The sequence below is a fragment of the Gymnoscopelus microlampas genome (genome assembly GCF_963454915.1).
Source record: "Gymnoscopelus microlampas genome assembly, chromosome: 22".
NCBI classification, from domain to species: domain Eukaryota; kingdom Metazoa; phylum Chordata; class Actinopteri; order Myctophiformes; family Myctophidae; genus Gymnoscopelus; species Gymnoscopelus microlampas.
Window position 1 is genome coordinate 20,996,486 of NC_139959.1, and position 21,129 is coordinate 21,017,614.

Here is a 21,129-nt window from a genome sequence, read left to right on the forward strand (position 1 = left end):
TTGTCTGTGATGTAGATCACTGGGTAGCTCTGCCTGAAGCATAATCTCTCCCTGGGCAAAGGCTGGCTGAACATTAGATATTTGATTTCCCATGCATGAGAACTGGGGGTTGAATCTAAGTGGGTGGGTAACATTAAAAAAAATGCAGTTTTGCAGAGTGCAGCTTTTCTAGACATTGATAAGTCCGATTTCCTCATCTGTTACTATACTTTATCTGGTGCTGGGCCTACGTCCATTCCTGCAGGACTCTGGATTTTTGGATGCAGCTTTTGAAAGCCAGAACTCAGCTCTGTCGTCACTGAGCCGCCTGCTTTATGATGAAGTCCTGAAATCAATTCTGAAAATAGTGGAAAAGTTGGACCTTTCTGTGCAGAAAGTCGCCTCAGCAGATGAGGTGAGGTCTGAATACAAGTTCTCCTACATCTGCTTCTCTGTGACATTAGTTTCTATTATCTTACTGTGCCATTAGTTACTATTATCTTACTGTGCCGTGTGTTAAATTACTGTAAGACAGTGGCTCTCAAACTGGGGTCCCAGGGGGTCCCCAGAAAAAGGAACAGTTGTTTAAATGCTTAGGCCCTATTTGATATTTTGACTATTAAAAAATAGCTGATCTGCAAGCTCAGATCTGCTATTTTTGAAAAGGTGTGGGGTCCCTCGCACAGAATCCTTTCAAATGGGTGTCCATGGCCTAATTCGTATCAATTTGGGGGTCCTTGACATGAAAATGTTTGAGAACCGCTGCTGTAATAGCCTGGAAATCAGACGAATCTGCCAGTGCAAAAAGCCATCGGCAGATCGGTCTGGCTCTGCTTGGTTGTGATTGGATTTCGCTACCCCCAAAGTTGTGGGGCACCAATCAATGGTGGGGCACCAATTTCCGCCCCTTGGAAATGCAGGTTCCACACAGAGAATCCAGACTATTATCTACGCAATTATATTAGTCTGTCCATGCCAGGCTACTGCTGTGAGAGACTTCTAAGCTTGGTTAATTCATTTCACTTGCATGCCTGTCTCTCAGGGTGAAGATGAAACGACCAGCGTAGTCCTGCCCTCCTCCGACCCCACCGCTCATCTCCTGCCTAACAAGGTCAAGGACTTCACTGCTTTCATCAACCTGGTGGACTTTTGCAGGTACCAGAGCATGCACTGCACACAAGTTGTTCAATTATGCTAAGAATCTCATTCTTAAAAACCCTAAGGTCATGTTATAGTTTAATCACTTGAGCCCTACTGTATATAGTTTGTTGTAAAACAAATGGCAGAAATAGCCATATACAAGCTCATAACGTGACATGTTATGCGCTTGTATAACTGCTATTTCTGCAGATTTTGAAATGTTTTGCATTATGATTGGCCTCACGATGTATGACTATACTTAATGCATGGTTGTTGGGATGTCAAATATTCTATTAATATTGCCCAAGCTTCATGACTTGAATCTAGAATCTTAGCTTCTTTTCACATTTCTTTCAGATTTAGTGTATTATTAATCATGTCTTAACACATTTCTCTGTCCTAGAAATGTCTGAGCTGTGTTTGTGTGTATCTTTTGCACTAGTGAGCTGTTGCTGACTAAACACGTGGAATATTTTGAGCCCTGGGTGTATCCACTGAGCCACGAGCTCATTCTCCTCTCCATCAGGAATCCCCTCGTCAGCGGCTTTTATAAACTCCTCTCTGTCTCCATGAATGTTGCCAAGAAGATCAAGTACTACCAGGTAGCATCCTCATGGAGTAAAGTTCTAAGTCGCCACGACTGATTTCAGTTATTCGGTCAGTCAGAAGCGTCACTCACCGAAAATAGGCTTGTCTGATAAGTCTATTTTCGGTTATTAGTTATTTTAAGATTAAAGAGTAATTTAAGTGGCAAACTAGTGATAGAATACATGTTCAATCTTCCAGAAAAACCCTAATTTATCTTGGATATTTCATAAAATATTTGGTTCTAGATTAGAACTTGTATGGCCTGACAAAATATTTCAGTCGTGAGATTTTATTTGGCTTTTCTTGCATGCATGCATCCTACTGTATATTGAGACACTTTCCTTTGTGGTCTTGGTGCTGTACTGGTTGACAGTCGCACCAGTCTCCTGAACCATGTGTTGCATTCCATGAGCTGTTGTCCACCTTCGCACATGCCTTTGTGCACCGGGGGCGTGTACACAAATACTTCCGTATTCGTAATAACTACTTCCGTATTCGTAATAACTACTTCCGTATTCGTAATAACTTCCCATGACAATGAAGTATATTTCTAATCGTGGTGATTTTTTGGAGAACTTCACCATACAACACACATACTCTAGCTCTACTCTAGAATTGACTGTTCTGACCAATAGATGGCAGTGTAGGATTGGCAAAGGTTAAAGCCTCAACCTCCCTTACAGGCTCACTTTATTACACGATTTTGGATATTTTTTTAATGAGTATTGTTATTCAATTTGTCGGTTCAAGTATTAACTAAATATATCAATTTAAAGCATAAATATTTTTTCCAAAGATGCATTTTGAGCTGAGAAAGTTGGACAATCCTAAGAATTGTATCTATTTAAATCAAATCAATGTTTTGACTATGAACATCACTATTAAGCCTGTTTTCTTTATCAGGTTGGCCCTAAAAGCTCCACAGCCCAGCAGGTTGACTCCGTAAAGAGCGCCAGCTTTGCACTCTACTCCAAGTTTGGAAAAGAGGTGAGTGATCTTGTGTTTCCTGTAATAGAGTTCTGAAGTCCTGATGTCACTCCCACTACCCCTGGGTCACAGCGTTTTTTTGTATTGGAATCCCCATAGGGGAATCTTAGATCATGTCATATAAGAACTGTGTTCCAAAAATAAACAAACCGACCTGGCAATTTTGTCAGGTGTGTGACTGTGTTGTTTATGATATTGAGTTACATTTGATAACATCTGTGTTTTGAGAAATTAGTACTTTTTTACTGTCATATCCATATGACGGTAAATATGGTGATTTGTTTATTTCTGGAACACAGTTCTTCTATGACTCGATCTAATTAAGATTCCCCTATGGGAAATACAATTCAACAAATAACGCTGTGACCCAGGGGGAAAGTGCCCGCTGCAGTGATGTCAGACTTCGGTGCTCTATAAGCCTTGCTTATAACTGGCCTTTGTGTGGAGTTAGCTGAACTGGATGAGTGTTTTGAGTTGATTGCCATTAAGCAGTGCTAACCAATCCCCTCAGGTGTGTGTGAGAATGAAGCAATACAAAGATGAACTGTTGGCGTCCTGCATGACGTTTGTCCTGTCATTGCATCACAACATAGTGGCTGTGGACATCAAGGCCTACTGTCCCGCTCTGGAGGTCAGATTGAGTTTTATTCTTTAAAAAAAAAAAAGATTTTGAAGGCAGAATGACTTGTAAATTACATAATTCAGACCTGTAGAATATCATGTGCTTCATTTTTTTCAGTCTGATTTAGTTAACCAATGAACTCACTGTGTGTGTGTGTGTGTGTGTGTGTGTGTGTGTGTGTGTGTGTGTGTGTGTGTGTGTGTGTGTGTGTGTGTGTGTGTGTGTGTGTGTGTGTGTGTGTGTGTGTGTGTGTGTGCGCGCGTCTAGGCGGCGCTGAAACTGGGCCTGAGTCACATTCCTTTGGCCAACGTGGCGCTGGATGCTCTGGAGGCCTGGTCTTCCAACATCCCCGTGGAGAACATGCAGCCCTGCTACAAGACCATCCTGCCCCTGCTGGACGGATACCTGAAGAGCAGCTCTGTTAATGGTACATCTGTCATAGTGTAGGCAGCCTGCCAGGTCTGTCTGTCTTTTAGTCTGTTTGTCAAACAACATTTACAGTATATGGACAATCTTTCAAAGATAAACATGTTTTCCCCGAAAATATCTATCCTACGCCAGGTTGAAAGTGGTTAAAACATGGTGCTATAGAAGTTTGAAAATTACAGGAAGAAATATTTTAAACCTCAAACAGCTCTATTTACAGTTTAAAGCGATTCTTTCTAAATAACCATCACAGTCTTATTTCAAGGTTCATTAGGCTCTTTTCTGTGCCCACTGTTGGCCTTGCACTGTACACCTTTCATCATCATTTTTATCCATAATCTCAATGAAGCCTGACATTATTTTTTTGCTACTGTGTAATATCATCATGAAGTTATATTAGAAATATTGCACTGTAACACAAAAGTTCAATCCATATAGAATTAAAATCTCTAGTCTAATTCCATGCATACTCACTGTATCTTAGGAAAGAATTTCTTAAAATGAAAGCAGCCCTGACACACAAAACTATAATATTGGACACAAATTATAACCATTTATATTCAAACGTTGTATTGTTTGTTTTTGAGGAACATTGCATTAACAGCAACTACTTGATGACAAAGTTGAACCAAGCGTTTTATGTTTCAAGTCCTATTTGGTATAGAATGTGATCGTACCCAAAATTCAAAAGCATGAACTAGGACTGTGGCACTGACATTCGATTAAGCATTTAACAATGCAGTACTCTGGTATAATCCTTCAAATAACCTACAATACTTTTTTGTTGACTCCTTTTTAGAGAAGGACGAGAGCAGCTGGGAGATGTTGTCTTCTGTGTCTACAAAGAGTGAGAGAGGACACGGCCGCATCATCACCAGACTCTTGAAGAAGTCCAAGCTTCTCGCCATGGTACCAAACAATAGCAATTAACCCTTTTAGACCTGGAATGCCTATACTGTACGCTGTTATACCTTTCAAGCTGGGAACGCCTCTATGTCATTTTAGTTGTTGCTATATATTGCTGTTGTCGGGCAGACACTTCTTATCTCCATATTACATTTATTTGTGCTTTTTCGTAAATTAATGCCCTACTTGATCATATGACAGCGTCACACAAAAGTATTAAACGTAGCAGATCCACAAGCGAACAAGACCTCCTTCAGACATGCAAAAGTGTCACTTTTCAGCTACAGTCACCTTTTTGAACCCAAATAGGGCAATTGTGTGACACCTGACCCGAAAGAAAACAACATGTTGTCACCTTTTTCACCTCGGGGCTGTTTGCATGCCTGCTCCTTGAGCTCAGCGTTGCAATTTTTTTTTGGCAGGATGACTCTCCCCAGGTGCTGGTGAGGCTGAGGGTGGTGAGGCTCCTTGGACGTCTTGGCGGGCAGGTGAACAGAAACCTGGTGACAGGTAAAGGCATAGGGGATGTGCAACTGATTCTATAAGCACCAGTCCAACATTTTTTTTAACTTGAATAAAAAACGTGTTTAAAATAGCTATAAACTAACTACATTGCTTTCATCCTTTATGTTTGAGAGGCCAGTTAGTATATCCCTATACACTTTATATACAGTAGTATTTTATACCAGCTCAGTGGCCTTGTGGTTAGACTAGAGTGTCCGCCTTGGCATAATGACTACATTTGGAGAAAAACTTGAAAACGTTCACAGTGCACTGCCATTCACTGGACTTTCTAGTGATATATTCTATTGACTAAGCATTGCTGGTGCCTTTTTAGCTGTGTCTTCGGAGGAGATGATGAAGAAGTGTGTGGCCTGGGACACTGAGAAGAGGCTCAGCTTTGCGGTGCCATTCAAGGACATGAAGCCAGTCATTTACCTGGACCCGTTTCTACCTCGTATCACTGAACTGGCTCTGTCCACAAGCGACAGGCAGACCAAAGTATGTGCTTCAAAATGGCGAAATCTGAATCCTGGAAAATTCCAGATCCTACTGCAATCGAATCCAGCAGTACAAGGATAGAAATTAGATTAATTAAATTTCATTTAATATTCTGATCTTGCATTACAGTTTATTTCCTGTTTATTTCCTGTAAAACGATATTGATGACCTCATCTTGCACGTGGAAGTGTACAAAATTATTTGAACCAGTCTGTATGGTAGAGTAGCCAATGTTAATACAATATAATTAACAATTGTGGTGGTTGGAGGTGGTTTCCCTATTCTTGTATGGAAACATTTTGACCCTGTGGTCAGTGAGGACCACTGCTGGTTGCCAAAAGATATTGCATGAAGCTCAATGCAAAATGTTAGTTTATTAAAATGTTATTAATTTGTCATGTCATAAATCTGTCCATGTCTATCAAATCAAGTCCTGCATCAATATCCTGTTTCATGCAGAAATACGTCAAACCGAGAATGTAGGATTACGTAGTTAGATTTTCCATATCCAAACTTCACTCCTTGATTTCATACTAGTTGCAGCACGCCACAGGTATGACAACGCGTACATCCAAACCTGAATTTTGTGCTCTGATATTTACTGTTTAAATGGCACCACAGCGCTACATGTGCAATATTTCAACTTCAGTATTGTTCTCACACACACACACACACACACACACACACACACATACAGTACGGTCCATTGTTTTGTTGTTGTTGATGTGTAGCTCCTGTATGATTTGGCTCGCATTGGCTCTTGACACTACTGAATTATTGTTAATCCAATGTGTTGTTTTGTGCAGGTGGCAGCTTGTGAAATGCTCCATAGCATGGTGGTCTTCATGATTGGAAAGAGCTCTCAGATGGTAGACGGTGAGAACAAGTTGCCGGCTATGTACAACCTACACAAGAGACTGTTTCCTGTGCTGCTACGGTTGGCCTGTGATGTAGATCAGGTTAGTGCCCATCCAACGTTAGTGTGGTGCTTCATAAAAGAAGAATTCAAGCGCAGCTCTAAATATACAGAATACATTGATATTTTTTGCCATCTAGGCTAACATAACGTTTTACGGTTGTAATATGATCTCCTCACATTACAACAATGGGATTTAGGTTCAAAATCAGATAGATAGATAGCCTTTTATTAACTAATTGCACGATTCATTTCAAATTTAACCAGCACAGGTGGTTTTCAGTTGACTATGCTAGTGTTATTATTTTTCAGCATTTATTAAAAAACTATATCTTATTGGTGAATGAATATATTGGATGTTTCTATGTGTTTTCATTGATGACCATTGTTTCCAGGTAACGAGGCAACTCTTTGAGCCTCTGGTGATGCAGCTCATCCACTGGTTCACCAACAACAAGAAGTTTGAGAGTCAAGATACTGTGGCAGTTCTGGAGGCCATCATGGTACGAATGTCATTGGTGTATTATTAGTATCTATCTTCCATTAGACATTTTCCCTTCAAGCGACAAACTCGGTTGACTAAATTCACTATATTGGTGATACAAAGTAACAAGTGTTCTGCATAAGCCACAGTTAGACCTTTAAATCTTCACAGGATCCATCAGGTAATGCATGTCTGCTGCATATAACTATATGCTGTACCATACACAGCATATAAGTACAATCTTTTTGCATAAATACATCAAGATTGGCATTGCTCTACTACCTTCATTTGGGGTCCAATTGAATGAAAAAGTCAACTTTCAGCATTCTGCACCCAAGGTCAAAGGTTAAGTTTACTGTTACCATACTAGGCAGAATTGTTATTGCACCCGTGGTGGTGTTGTGTATATCGTCTCTGTCGAGTGGAAACCTCCACGTCCAAAACGGTTACTTTTCAGGAATCAAATTCAAAAGTAGCAGATCTGCTACTTTTGATGCTTTTCTGTGACGCTGTAGTATGATCAAGTAGGGCATTAATAAAAAAAAAACACAAAAAGTAAAACTAAATAAGGAGATAAGAGGTTTCTGCCTGACAGCAATGATATACAGTAAATGTTGTCCTCAGGATGGTGTTATCGATCCCCTGGACAGCACTCTCCGTGACTTCTGTGGCCGCTGCATTGAAGAGTTTGTCAAATGGTCTATCAAGCAGACCACCCCCAAGCAACAAGAGAAGAGCCCCGCCAACATGAAGTCTTTGTTCAAGCGCATCTACAGCTTGGCTTTACACCCCAACGGGTTTAAAAGACTGGGAGCAGCCTTGGCATTCAATAGCATCTACAGACAGTTCAGGTCAGTGGGTTTTCTTTTTTTTTAATTGTTTACGTGATTTGGAAAACTGGGCTCATATCGATGGATCCTATATAATTGTAGCAGTGGTTGATTCTTACAGTATATGTGCCCATTGTCCAGTGATTTTCTAATCTGTCCTTTCAGAGAGGAGGCTTCCTTGGTCGAACAGTTTGTCTTTGAAGTGCTGGTCATATTTGTTGAAAGTCTGGCTCTGGCACACTCTGATGAGCGATCTGTGGGTAAGGAATTTTGTGCTTTAATGACACAGACCTTTTGTTTTGTTTACCTCTGCTTACTTTACTTTGGGTAAGTTTAAAGTCAAATTTGAGCAGTGGTTAAATAGTTAAAGTTCCAGTGCACTTGAAAGTTTACTTTTTTACTCAGGGTGTCCAATGAGTTTTCCATTAAAAGTATGAGAATACTGATGTGAGTTAATGAAATATGCAAACATATCCATGGTCACGTCAATTTTTATTATGGTGGGATGGTTGTAATCCTCAGGTACCGTGCAGCAGTGTTGCAGTGCTATTGATCATCTGAAGAGAATCATCAAACATAAGGCTGACAGCCTCAATAAGCACAATGCAAAGAGACGCATTCCAAGGTTGGTGCAAGGTTGGTTTTAGTTCTAACATTTTTAGTTGATCTAAATGCATGCGAGTCAAAAGTATATATTTTGTCTCCTCTTCCAGGGGATTTCCCCCAGATGAAAAGGTTTGCCTAGAAGATCTGGTCTTGTGGCTTCTGCAGCAGTGTGGCCGTCCCCAGACTGAGTGTCGCCACAAATGCATGGAGCTCTTCTACGAGTTTATTCCCCTACTACCAGGTGAGCTGCTGTGTGATGCTTTATTTTGCAAGGTGTTGGTACATTAAAGCTGCAATCCAGGACCTATTTTAATCAATACAATATTATTTCATCCAATCTGTATAGTAATGTATGTTAATAGAATATCTGCAGTGGTTGGAGTGGTCTCCCTACTCTTGGAGTGAGCAATTTTGACCCTGGTGTCAGATAGGACAGCTACAGGTTGACTTTCTTTTATCAGACGGTGTTCCGGATTGGACACTAGACAAGCTGCCATTTGTACCGTAGTTCACACATTGGTACAATTATCTCTCCTGAGAGGCAGATAATGACCATAAAATTGACATGTTGTAGCTTCAATATCCAAATAAAATTGCATAGTGGATATTGTGTGTACTGCGTCAGGTCTACGCAACTTATCATTTACTGGACCCTTCAGGATTGTGTTGTCGTTTTATAGCAATTGCCACACAAACCAGAAATGCCAGAGATACTGATTTGTCTACTAATGTATACCAATTAGTGTTATACCAATACGTTTTAAATGTTTTGCTTTTGCCTCACATGAATAATGTAAGCATCTTTACAGGGTAGGCAGGAATATAGTTTGGTTTCTTTGTAAATCGTAAATGAAATACAAGATCTGATATAATTTTGCATCTTGCTGTTAAACTAGGCTAGGTAGGTTCATATATAAGTTTTCTTTTTTTTTACTCGCCTTTTTTTTTCTTTGTGACTCAGGCAAGAAGTCTCCATCCCAGTGGTTGGATGGGCTGCTGAAGGAGAAAGGCATGGCCTTCCTGATCTCCAGGTTTGAGGGTGGAGGCCTCCTTTCTCAGCCCACTCTCAGGGACGTATCGGGCCCTTTCAGTGTGAGGGCCACTCTGCAGTGGATGGACCAGCTGCTGGCTGGCCTGGACTGCTATAACACCTTCATCAGCTTACACATCATCAAGCCCCATCAGCTGCTCAGTAAGTCCTGTTTCATCAGGGAGGCATTGCAAAGGGAATTCCTCAGGAAGAGCTAGATGCTCCAAAATGTCACCCTTTGGTGGTAAATATATGGAGTGTGATCCAGTGTGTGGACACATTTTTTTTGTTTTTTGTTTTCACAATTTCTTCTGTTCAGCACCTGGCATTGTATCATTTAATGTGCCTGCCTTTACATTTTTTTTAAGTGTTTGGCTATACCATGAATTATTTTTCCAAATATCCCCTTTTTACCTCATCTGAATTTGAGATTAAATATTATATTGTGTTTTAGACATTAGGAGAACGGGCTCTCCTTGTTACAGTGCTGCTTAAAGAGTAACTTTAGCCTAAGTCATGTAAGCGTAGAAGAGGCGTTCCCGAAACCTGAGGAAATGAATAGAGTCTGCACACTGGAAAAAAGCTCCTCGGCTAGCAGTGCACTTAAAGTTGAACGTTTCAACGTTTGCAACACTAATCAGTGCTGAATCATGGTTCAGAAGATCCACTTAAAAGTTACTGGCACAGTTTTTGAGAGTGATTTAGCTTGCATGCCATAAAAATACAACACTGTGCCTTTAATCTAGAAAAACGACTTTTTCCTTCCGTCTCCCAAGGCTCTAAAGAACAGTCGAGCTTTCTGAAGGCCGTCTGCTTCTTTTTGACTGAACTGGCCACCCATGACCTGGTGGCAGCAGAGAGCTGTTTCTCCTTGGGCCAGAAGACCTCCCACTTCAGCCCCAGAGAGGTGGACCAGTACAACTACAGCAAGTGCACCATCACCGTACGCCTCCTGGAATTCATCACTATGATCCTGGGGAAATGTGACCAGGAGGTTTGGAAGGTATACTGAAATGAACACATCTCTCAATTAGAGATAGTCTCAAACAGGGCTGCAACTGTGTCCTTAGCTGTTATTCTATCGATTACTTTTTCGATTAATCTTTATTCTATTGATAACTTTTTCGATTCATCGAACAATCAAGAAGCGTTAATTTTATATACAGTATATAAATGATTGGGTGTGAAAAAACGTACACATTTTTTGTGAGCGACTAAATCGATTAGAATGATTAACAACATATTATACCCTATTTGATATCATCATACAACAGTGTCGCACAAAAATAGCCGATTTACAAGCTACTACAACTACTATTAAAAAAAAAGTATATACCGGTATACAAAAACTAAAATAATACATTTTCCCTCAAAATCTATTATTTTATTAAAATCTATTCTTTTATATAATCAATTACTGCGATAAGTTCGATTAACTGTTGTACCCCGACTTCGAAATAAAACAGTTTTGCTTAGTTTTGTCCTCCCTGTGGTTACCAGTCAAATTGAGAATGGAGATACTATAACTGGTCTCAGTATGGCCCCTAGCTATATTATAAACTATTCCTTTTCAGGGATTTAAGTTCTCAGCCGCCACGACTGATTTCAGTTTTTTATAAAATGAAAAATTAGAATGGGTCTGACGAGCAATAGAATACATCATTATTCAGAAGCATCTTCCATAACACCACAGTGGTCTTGGATATTTCATGAAAGCAAAGGTGAAAGCCTCAATCTGCAATGTCATCAACTGGTTGGTTGTACAGTATGTAGAACAACAAGAACATAGGTTTAGAATGATAATACCTAAACATAATATACATATTGTGTTTATTGTTTAGGAAACAGTGTGGAGGGCTCCTTTCACACTGTTTCACAAATCAAATTGGGATTGGCCTGGGAAAGCTGTTCAGTCGTGAGATTACGTAGGTTTTTGCTTGAATACCTGAATTTTATTTTTGTTGAATTAACTTTTCTTGTGGTATTCAAATTTCTCTTTACTATTAATCGTGTTTTGTAAAGCACCTTGTACACTGTGCTTTTATGTAATTAACTGGTGCTTTTATGTAATTTTCAATAAAGTTGATTACAACTTTAGTATGATTAACTCTCTCCACAGCTCCTGGAGCGAGATGTTTTTGCCCCTGTGTTGTTCGAGCTGACAGCTCTCGCGGTGTGCCAGCCGTCGTCCGTGGGTTTCAATATGGCAGACGTGGAGGTGATGAAGAACCTTCCAGAGGTGTGCGTGCCCCTGCTCCAAGCCTTCATGAGCTCCCCGTACCGCAGCAGGCTCGAGGGCAGCCTGCGCACAAGACTCTCACGCAAAAGGTACCACTCCTCTCAACAATGACATTATCATGTATCCACTTTGAACTTAGTTTCCTGAACAGGCTTCTTTAACCACATAAACCCTAAATACCTTGTTGACCAGGGTGCCCCAAGGGTCTACACTAGGCCCGTTCTTTTTTCCCTATACACTTCGCACAAAATGGACAGTTTCACAGCGTCAACTCAACGTGTTGTGAGCTTGCAGAATATTCACCTACGGTATTTCCGCTGAATATTCACCTACCTACAGTTACGCATTATGACATGCCCAGAATAGGGATACTTGGGTTCATGTGGTTAAATTGTCTTCATGCATGGATTAAAGTTCTCAGTCGCCACGACTGATTTCACTTGATTGGATTCCATTGAAACCAGCATGTCTTCAGCATTTGTGTATTGTTTTTGCTCTTGTATTTTTTTGTATATTTTGTTACTGAGTGTACAGCACTTTGGTTCAACACTGTTGTTTTCAAATGTGCTCTATAAATAAAGTGGGTTGGATTGGATCTTCTATAAAAGCATGTCACACTCCGAAAATAGGCGATCTACAAGCTCACATCACGTCACGCTTTGACTTGTTGTGAGTTTGTAAATTGCCTTCTTTCGGTCGTTAGTTATATTAAGATTAAAGAGTATTTAGAGTGGTCAAATTAGCAATAGAATATAAGCTTAGAAGCATCTTCCATAAACACGAATAAACAGAAATTTCATAAAAGCTTCAACCTGTGATTTCTTCAACTGGTTGGCTGTCAGTCGAACAGCAGCAACATAGGTTTAGAATGATAATCCCTAAACATTTTTACATTTTCAGTCATGAGATTTTATTTTGCTTTATTCCATGCTTCATGGTATACCCTCAGTGTGGAGCAGCTGTGTGCTGTAGACCTCTACCACACCAGTGCTCTGAGCAGCCACAACGACATGGAGGTGATTCTGTCTGCCTGCAGACAGATCCACAAAGCGGACTTCCTCAACTCCATTCTGGACAGCCAGGTACTCTCATAAGACGGTGGATTGAACATCTCAGTCAGGTGGCTCAATGTTCACAGTACTTGTATTGTCTCAGTCGTTTCTTTTGGCAATCAGATTTCGGTATGTTTCACCCTCTTTGGTGTAATCAATTAATTCAGTCATTTAATGCTGTGTTTGTTGTAGTTTTCATACACGGTGTTGGTTTCTCTGTCTGTTGCTGGTCACTTGGCCATTTGTATCCTCTCTCCATGTGTGTGTTTACTGATGTGCACGTTGGTGTGGAGCACTTACTCGATATTGTATTATAATCTGTGTTAGGTTACAGTGTATTGAAATCCCTTCTTACTGCGTTTTTCCGAATCACAAAAAAGGTCATGTATTGTTTCGTGTCTCACTGAAACATTTAAACAACCAACGATTATTTTACTTTACTAGACAGGATGAGAGGGAAGGACTTGTACACAGGTCCTCAAGCCATAATGAAACTGGGGATGTTGCATATGTGACGCACAATCCGCTCACCAACCACTGCTGACCAATGACTTCTTAAGTTACCAAACAAATAATACGCTGTTGCATGTACCGCCTACTAACCAATAATTTAAATAAAATATTAACAGTTGCTGTTTCTCTGCATGCTTTTGTCTTTCCGTGCGATAAAGGATTCATCCTATGCAAAGGACCTTGGCTCCAAGCTGATGATGGCTGTATACAAAGGCATAGCGCCTGGAGAGGAGAGGAAAGCTCTGCCCTCCTTGGATGTAAACAGCAGGAGGCTGGCAGATGGCCTTCTTCTACTTGCCTTTTCTCTCAGTCAACAGGTAAAGAGCTATGGATCACAGTTTATTGAACGACCAAAAACTAGTATGAAAAAATCTATTTTCAAAAGGCTATTTTGAAAGTTTTTCAGTGGGGTTAAGTGGCTAACATATAGACATCAGACAAGGCGCTTCCTCTGCTATATTTTCAGAGTTGCTTGTTCTCATGCTTTCTCTCCAGAGTGAACAGCTGGTGAAACTTCTGTTGAACACCATCATGCTCTCTGTACCGCTCTCCGGGAGTCGCAGCAACAACTTCCTGAGTTTCTCCCACGGAGAGTATTTCTACAGCCTCTTCCAGACCACGGTCAACACCGAACTGCTGAAGCATCTGACCACCACCGTACCACAGCTCATGAAGTTTGCATCCCACAACCCCAGCATGGTAGCTTGTCTTGTCTTCTCTGCTTTTGTCTAGTCTTCTCAGCTCTTCTCTTGTCTTCTCAGCTCTTGTCTTGTCTTCTCAGCTCTTGTCTTGTCTTGTCTTCTTAACACAACATAAATGCCATCTTATTTATCAACTAGTTTCCTACACCGTAGCTTTTTACCCAATTAAATCTATTGCAAATTATACGTTGTGTACAACTCACTGCCCCGTAATGCACCAGCAGTGTACAAAATATTTCCCAGTGTCTTTCTTTTGTATAAAAGACCAGTCCAGTCACGTCCAGTCTTTTTGTCTCCGCCAGGCCGAAGGCATGGCGGAGACAAAAAGTACCGATTTGCATGACGCTTTGACAAAATCTGTAGGAGTACTGTCAACACCTAATCTCCGCCCATAGGCTAAGCTCTGCAGGACGTGTTGTGATTGGCTACGCTAGCGAGACACATGATGAAATTAACTTCAAACTTCGCTGATGGAAGCTGATGGAAGCTCGCTATTTATGAGTTATTAATTTCATCATGCGTCTCGCTAGCCAATCACAGTACTGAGCAAAGGGTCTGAATACCAATCAGCCAATCACAGTACAGTACAATCACAGACCTGGCGGAGACCTGTGCTCCGAGGAGCACATTTTCTAGTTACCTTTGCTTTCAGGTGAGCGTGGTGCTCAACGGCATTCTGGACCACAACTTCCGCGATCGGTCCGTCAGGAAGACCCAGGGCAGCCAGCTGGTGGAGGAGGTGTTGTCCAGATGGGAGTGCCTGCAGCCCTGGTGGGGCACCAACGCTGCCACCGCCGAGAGCAAGACCTCCACTCTGCTGCTGCTCTCCAAGCTCTTACAGGTAACCCCCCAAAGCAGGGTCATGCTACATAGAGCCCACAACCGCCTTATAAATCGTCGCTGTCGGGCAGTTTTTTCCTAAATTAACGCCCTACGTACTACAGCACCCCACAAAAGTCGCACATCCACAAGCTCGAAACGCGGCTCGAGCTTGTAGATGTGCTACTTTTGATGCTTTTGAATTTAAATGCTGAAAAGCAACAGTTTTGGACATATGAGGTTTCTACCCGACAGAGACAAAATGAATATCATCGCTGTCGGGTGGAGACCTTGTATGGCCAAAATTGTTACTTTTCAAGAAATGGAAAAGATGAACGTCTGTTCCAATGGATTTATTTGTAGTTATTATTTAGTCACAAGCTCTTGTTAATACTTTAATTGTAACCTCGAACCAGGTTGTTCTTTATAGAGGTTATAGAGGCGAGCATCTGTTACAGCACATGACAGAAAGTTTGTTCCAGGTCATACAAATAACACGCAGCACTGTGGAACATTCCTTTTGAAAGATAGCTGATTGTCACTTATTAAACTGAGTGACAAAATCCATGCTTTTTTTCCCTTTGCACTGTTTTAGTAAATGTATCGTCTGCAAACGTCATGCCGTAGATTTCCGTCGCAATCCTTTGGTTCATGATTCAATTCTAAATGTATAAAACTGTATAATTCCATTCACTGTTCTTTCTTCAGATCGACTCCTCTGTGTGCTCTAACATCAGCCACAAAGCATTCAGAGGAGTGTTTTCCACCTTCACCAGTCTCCTTGTCGACGTGGCACTGCCACTGAATCTCAAGGTAATGGCAAAAGTAGAGCACTAAACACCACCCTTCCTTTTTGATATGGTTAAAGCTGTTGGCTTTAACCACTTGAACCCCCCCTCCCTATTCTGGGGGGAACATTAGCCTGAAATATCAGATCTACAAGTTCACAATGCGCCGGGCCCGTGAAGCTTTGTGAGCTTGTAGATTGCTGTTTCTGGCGAAGGGATTTGGTGTGGAAGGAAATGAGCAAAGCAAGTACAGAGCCAACTCTGTTTAAGGGCTCTTCAAAATTTGACTTCATCCTCTTTTCCCTTCAGATTACTAATTGAATCGAATGAAACCCGTTTGTAAAAAGCAATTAACCAACATGACCGTTCTAGCTTCTGACTTCAAGTGTTTTATCTGCTCCCCTACCCTTACAAATAATCATCTTTGTGTGTTGATAAATGCTACACATCATTCTACCTGCAGTATAATCAAATATTTTTTTAACCACTTTAACCTTACTCTACCTATTTCGGGCATTATAAGCAAACGTTTTTTTTGTTTTTGTTTCTTAAATAACCGATCTATTGTGGATAGTCTTTTTTTGGAAAACGTGAACATTCCCAAAAGGGTTTGAAAATAGGTCCTAAGTCTTTAATCTATGTCGTGCTTCCCCTCTCTTTTCAGAGCCAGGCCCTGTTGGTTCTGCCCTTCTTCACCACCCTGCCTGAGGAGCAACTGGCTGACCTCCAAAGAGCCCTGGAGGCCCTAGTGGCCTCTCATTTCCCCATGCAGTCAGACGAGTTCCACAAGGGCTCCCTTCAGCGCAACAACTACATGGACTGCGTCCGCAAGGTGACCTCCAAGGGGCGTCGGGACGTTTACCACGACAGAGCCCAATTCTGACATGTTGACTGACTGCAGCCTGGGCATTCTATCAAATACATTACATTTAGGGATGCACCGATATGGACATTTTTGGCCGATACCGATACCAATGTTTAAAATAACAATTTAGCCGATACCGATACCGGTACTGATATTTGTTTATTTTGTTTTTTGTTATTATTTCCCCCTTTTTGTGCGAGGGAAACAAATAAATATTCATTATAAGAAATAACTGTTCAGAATCTGCAGAAACACAACATAATTGCTTTGATTTAGTAAAAAAAAAGCCCTTGAAGATGACATGATAATGTTTACTGTGATTATGGTAAGCTTACATTTCATATCACAAACACCATAGAGTAAAAACTCCTGTAACTTTAACCAGCAAAAAATAAAAGTAAAGATTTCGCCGATACCGATAATGACCGACATATCGGTGCGTCCCTAATTACATTATGATTGATTTTAAAAAAAACGCCATGGCCCTGCAGGTGTCTAGCCTTCTACGTAGATGTGTGTGTGTGTGTGTGTGTGTGTGTGTGTGTGTGTGTGTGTGTGTGTGTGTGTGTGTGTGTGTGTGTGTGTGTGTGTGTGTGTGTGTGTGTGTGTGTGTGTGTGTGTGTGTGTGTGTGTGTGTAATCTCACAAACAGTATATATGTTTTATATATATACTTGTTAATATTTAAGTTTAATTTTATAATGGAAGTCGATTCTGAATTACCTACCTTTTCTCTTTGCTTGAGATTAGTGTATTTTGTACATAGTCTCTGACACAATGGTGCACAGTGAATGCAACCATTGCAAAAGTGGATCACATTTACATAGTTGTGATGCCTGTTGAACAAATCAAGCAACAACATGGTTTATCTCTTTCAGCTACTGGATGCCTTAGAGCTTTCACAAAGCCCACTCCTGCTCAAACTCATGGCAGAGATTCTGTGTCGAGACGCCAAGCACATCATGGAGGAGAACTTCCAGACATGCTTCCAACGGATCGCCAGGCGGTCAGTAATGCCTTCGCGAGTTTGCGTCCTTTGTTTATTTCTGGAGGGGGGGAGGGGATGTACATCTTTGTCTTGTACAAATGTGTTGTTTAGTTCATTGGTTCTGGACAGGATACAGATTAAACAAGTGCAATTGGAAGTGATGACACAAAGAAATGAGCAGACAAAACTGGAACTGGAACACTATAAAAAATATAGCTGAAAAATGGGTACTCTCTCCTGCTGAAATTTTGCCACTTACCTCAAAATGCATTTTCTGTTTATTAAAGAGCTGGAGAGATGGGGAGACTCTTGTTTTATTTCAAAATTCGATTGGAGGATAAACCCCTTGAGATGCATCATCTCGTTTTCGAGGGGGTCCTCAGGCACAACGCACAAACAATGACACAAGCAATGATTCCTATCAGAATATAGTGCTTTAACCTTTTAACAAAAACCTTTTTGTAATATCACTTACCCTACCTTTTAACATGGCAGATTTGACAGTGTAGATTGTACGCTCTTAGGAGTTACAGACCCGGACGTTGAGAACCGGTGGGTTTAGTTGTGTGTTTCTCCCATCGTCTAAGCAGGTCAAGTGCTGAGCGGCAGCTGCAGCTACTGTCTACGGTGTACAAGGTGGTCCAGCAGGGTGAGGGGCTGCCCGTCACCTCCATGATCCAGTACATGATGGAGAGGGTGCTGCTGCCTCTGGCCACTCACTGCAGCACCAAGGCCCTGGCTCAGTTCTTTGTCGACAACATCTCGGCCACAATGGATCTGCTGCTCATGCGCTTCACCAAGGTTTGACACGTAATGTTTGTTGGTTATTTTAAAAGCCCTTGTTTCTCCGTATTTCATCATCTTTTTTTGTTGTTTTGTTTTTCATAAATAAATGCAAGATTCGACCCCGGGTTCCACGCGCATGTGGTATCATTTTTACCACTGAGCTAATAGAGCAGGCCTTCTTACTCCAGGAGAAATTGAATTTTGACCTTCAGGCAGTGCCACTTGTCAACAAGTAGGGGTCAGATCCAACCACAGGATCTCCCTTTATCAGTAGAAGAGCAGGGAGACCAAATACAACCCCCGCAGTTGTGTTAGGTCAAAACAAACTTTTGGTTTACAAAAAAAAGTTACATAGTAGATATTAAAGGTGTGTGTTGTGGTCTCTTTCAGGCCACCACAAGTGTATATGAGGTCCAGCTACTGAAGAAGACTGGATGCTTCAAGCTGATGGAGCTGCTGTACACCAGACTCCCCAAAGACGAGGTGTACTCCAAGGACTCCCTTATCAACCAGGCCTACTGCCGCATCGAGAAAACAGAGGGCAACGAGTTGTCCAAGACCTTGATCAAGTAGGATTTTAACACACTGAATGTGAATTAACCACTTAAACCCTTTATTCTTAGTGGAACGGACCTGAGTTGCAACTGTACTTGGTCTGCTCTTGTTTCCTTCTACTCCAAATGTCTTCGCCTGATCTACAAGCATTGCGACCCGTTGTGAGCTTATGTAGATCTGCTTTTTCTATGTTCCCCCCCAGAATAGATCCAAAACGTCATTCACTTGAATGGAGTGTCACTTGAATGCTTCTCAGGACGGGAAATAGCAACATTTGCTGGGCCATTAACGGGAACTGCACTCTTAAAAGAATCACTTTCTGAGCTTCAAATCCAGCGGAGCTTCCTTGCCGCCTGATATCAAAGTATTTCATGTAAAACAAAGTATATACATATCATTTGATTTAGGTCGAGTTTCGAGGCTTTCACTGAGAACATGGCAGGTGAAAGTCAGTTCCTGGAGCTCCGGAGGCAGTACCACTGTGCTGCGTACAACACTGCCATGGCCGTCATCAGCCTCAGTTTCAACGAGGTCAAGTTCTACCAAGGCTTCCTCTTCACAGAGAAACCAGAGAAGGTGAAACATTCATCTCACACATTTACACACCTGCATCCTTGCCACTTGGTTGGTTTTTTTTCATCTATGGCAGTAGTTCTCTAAATGTTTTGGCTCGCGGATCCCCATCTGAAAATGTTTTGTGCCAGGGACCCCCAGAAGAGAAGACTTGTGTTAAAACAAATTCATCCAAAGTATTTTTTTCAAAAATAGCAGATGTTCAAGCTCGAGCTTGTAGATCTGCTATTTTTGAATAGCCAACGTATAATCGGATAAATTGTTAAAAGGATTGTGATGCTACATTAAGCCCATGTCTTCCAAAAATAAACAAATCACCCTGGTGATTTGTCAGGTGTGTGACTCTGTGTCGTTTATGATATTGAGTTATATTTCAAAGTCTGTCTTTGGTATAAAAAAATAATAATTCACTGCCATACCAGAACTGGAACTAGCGCACCCCAAAACAATTATGTTAGGAATTGATTGCATGAAACAATCACCAAATAATTGGTCTATACGAAAAATAACTGTGACCCAGGGGGATAGCGCCCTCTAGCGACAGTGATGTCAGACTTCGGTATCTATACAACACATTTTTTTGCTTGTAGATCGGCTATTTTTTTCTATGAGTACAGGTGTGCCTTGCATTTTGACTACATTTGGAGTGTCACAAAACGTCTGAGAACCACTGGTTTATATTACATCTGCTTCCTTTTTTCAGAACCAGTACATTTTGGAAAATCTCATTGATGTTGAAAGAATGTACAACTTTCCTATTGAGATTGAGGTATGTCTTCTGATACGGAACACCCCCCCCCCCCCCCCCATTTCTTAATGTGACACTTAATGACTGAATTAAAATAATCGTTAACTTTGTTGTCAGGTTCCCCTCGAGAGAAAGAAGAAATACATCATGATAAGAAAGGAAGTGAGCGAGGAGAATGGAGGTATGATTGACAGTATGTTCCGCAGCTTGTGTCCCGTGAACAAGACAAACTACAGAAAAACTACTTTAAAAAAAGAATTATAATAATTTTATTTTATTTGTTAGAGCTCTATATTCTGGTAGTTATCATTACTAATAGAGTGTTTGTTCAGTAACAGGGATTCTCCCCATCTCTCCAGCTCTTTAGTAAAGATAAAATACATTTTTCAGGTCTGGAGACCAATTTGATCCAATCTGGAAAGAGAACCCCACAAAGATAATGTATCGGCTCCAATTTTATAGTGTTCCAGTTCCAATTTGTCTAATCATGATTTTATTTCATCAATCCTGTATCCCTGTATGAGTTCTCTCTCCTGACTGGATAAAATTGGTATCTGACCTGGACAAAAGTATGTATCTCTATTCTCTAAAGACCCGGAGAATGGGGTGACCACAGTTACTGAACAAAACCTCTATAGCAATGATTACTGGAAATATGGACAGATATATGTTTTGAAAAAAAAAAAAAAAAAAAACGTTTTATTCACCTCATGGAAAACTTCCACAGTTGTTTTCTAACGTGCATTTTGTCCCCTGTGTAGTGGAGCCAGTGTACCTGTCCTCTCAGTCATACATGGCTGACAGCAGCCTAAGTGAGGAGATGAGTCAGTTTGACTTCTCCACCGGAGTTCAGAGCTTCTCCTTCAGTTCCCAGCATCCTGACAAACGTGTCCGCAGCACTGCCAAACGAGTAAGTCGCAATACCTTGACCCCATCATGTCTGCACAACAGTGACTTGAAATACATATAGATGACACAAGTTGGGTA

At 41.1% G+C, this 21,129-nt stretch overlaps 1 protein-coding gene across 1 annotated transcript in view; it reads left to right on the forward strand.

The window, feature by feature from the left end:
- Positions 1–21,129, forward strand: part of prkdc (protein kinase, DNA-activated, catalytic subunit) — a 67,152-nt gene that overhangs the window by 9,338 nt on the left and 36,685 nt on the right. The window contains exons 16-46 of the mRNA XM_084049227.1: positions 245–394; positions 1,022–1,134; positions 1,562–1,721; positions 2,611–2,694; positions 3,206–3,325; positions 3,584–3,743; positions 4,542–4,651; positions 5,071–5,158; positions 5,487–5,650; positions 6,457–6,609; positions 6,962–7,069; positions 7,675–7,901; positions 8,046–8,140; positions 8,403–8,505; positions 8,594–8,727; positions 9,448–9,678; positions 10,293–10,519; positions 11,636–11,844; positions 12,705–12,837; positions 13,479–13,637; positions 13,816–14,019; positions 14,674–14,862; positions 15,549–15,653; positions 16,293–16,460; positions 17,371–17,498; positions 18,071–18,281; positions 18,657–18,835; positions 19,229–19,397; positions 20,098–20,163; positions 20,260–20,323; positions 20,904–21,052. Of these exons, the coding sequence (XP_083905353.1) occupies positions 245–394; positions 1,022–1,134; positions 1,562–1,721; positions 2,611–2,694; positions 3,206–3,325; positions 3,584–3,743; positions 4,542–4,651; positions 5,071–5,158; positions 5,487–5,650; positions 6,457–6,609; positions 6,962–7,069; positions 7,675–7,901; positions 8,046–8,140; positions 8,403–8,505; positions 8,594–8,727; positions 9,448–9,678; positions 10,293–10,519; positions 11,636–11,844; positions 12,705–12,837; positions 13,479–13,637; positions 13,816–14,019; positions 14,674–14,862; positions 15,549–15,653; positions 16,293–16,460; positions 17,371–17,498; positions 18,071–18,281; positions 18,657–18,835; positions 19,229–19,397; positions 20,098–20,163; positions 20,260–20,323; positions 20,904–21,052 (4,560 nt within the window). The remainder of the gene's footprint in view (positions 1–244; positions 395–1,021; positions 1,135–1,561; positions 1,722–2,610; positions 2,695–3,205; positions 3,326–3,583; positions 3,744–4,541; positions 4,652–5,070; positions 5,159–5,486; positions 5,651–6,456; positions 6,610–6,961; positions 7,070–7,674; positions 7,902–8,045; positions 8,141–8,402; positions 8,506–8,593; positions 8,728–9,447; positions 9,679–10,292; positions 10,520–11,635; positions 11,845–12,704; positions 12,838–13,478; positions 13,638–13,815; positions 14,020–14,673; positions 14,863–15,548; positions 15,654–16,292; positions 16,461–17,370; positions 17,499–18,070; positions 18,282–18,656; positions 18,836–19,228; positions 19,398–20,097; positions 20,164–20,259; positions 20,324–20,903; positions 21,053–21,129) is intronic.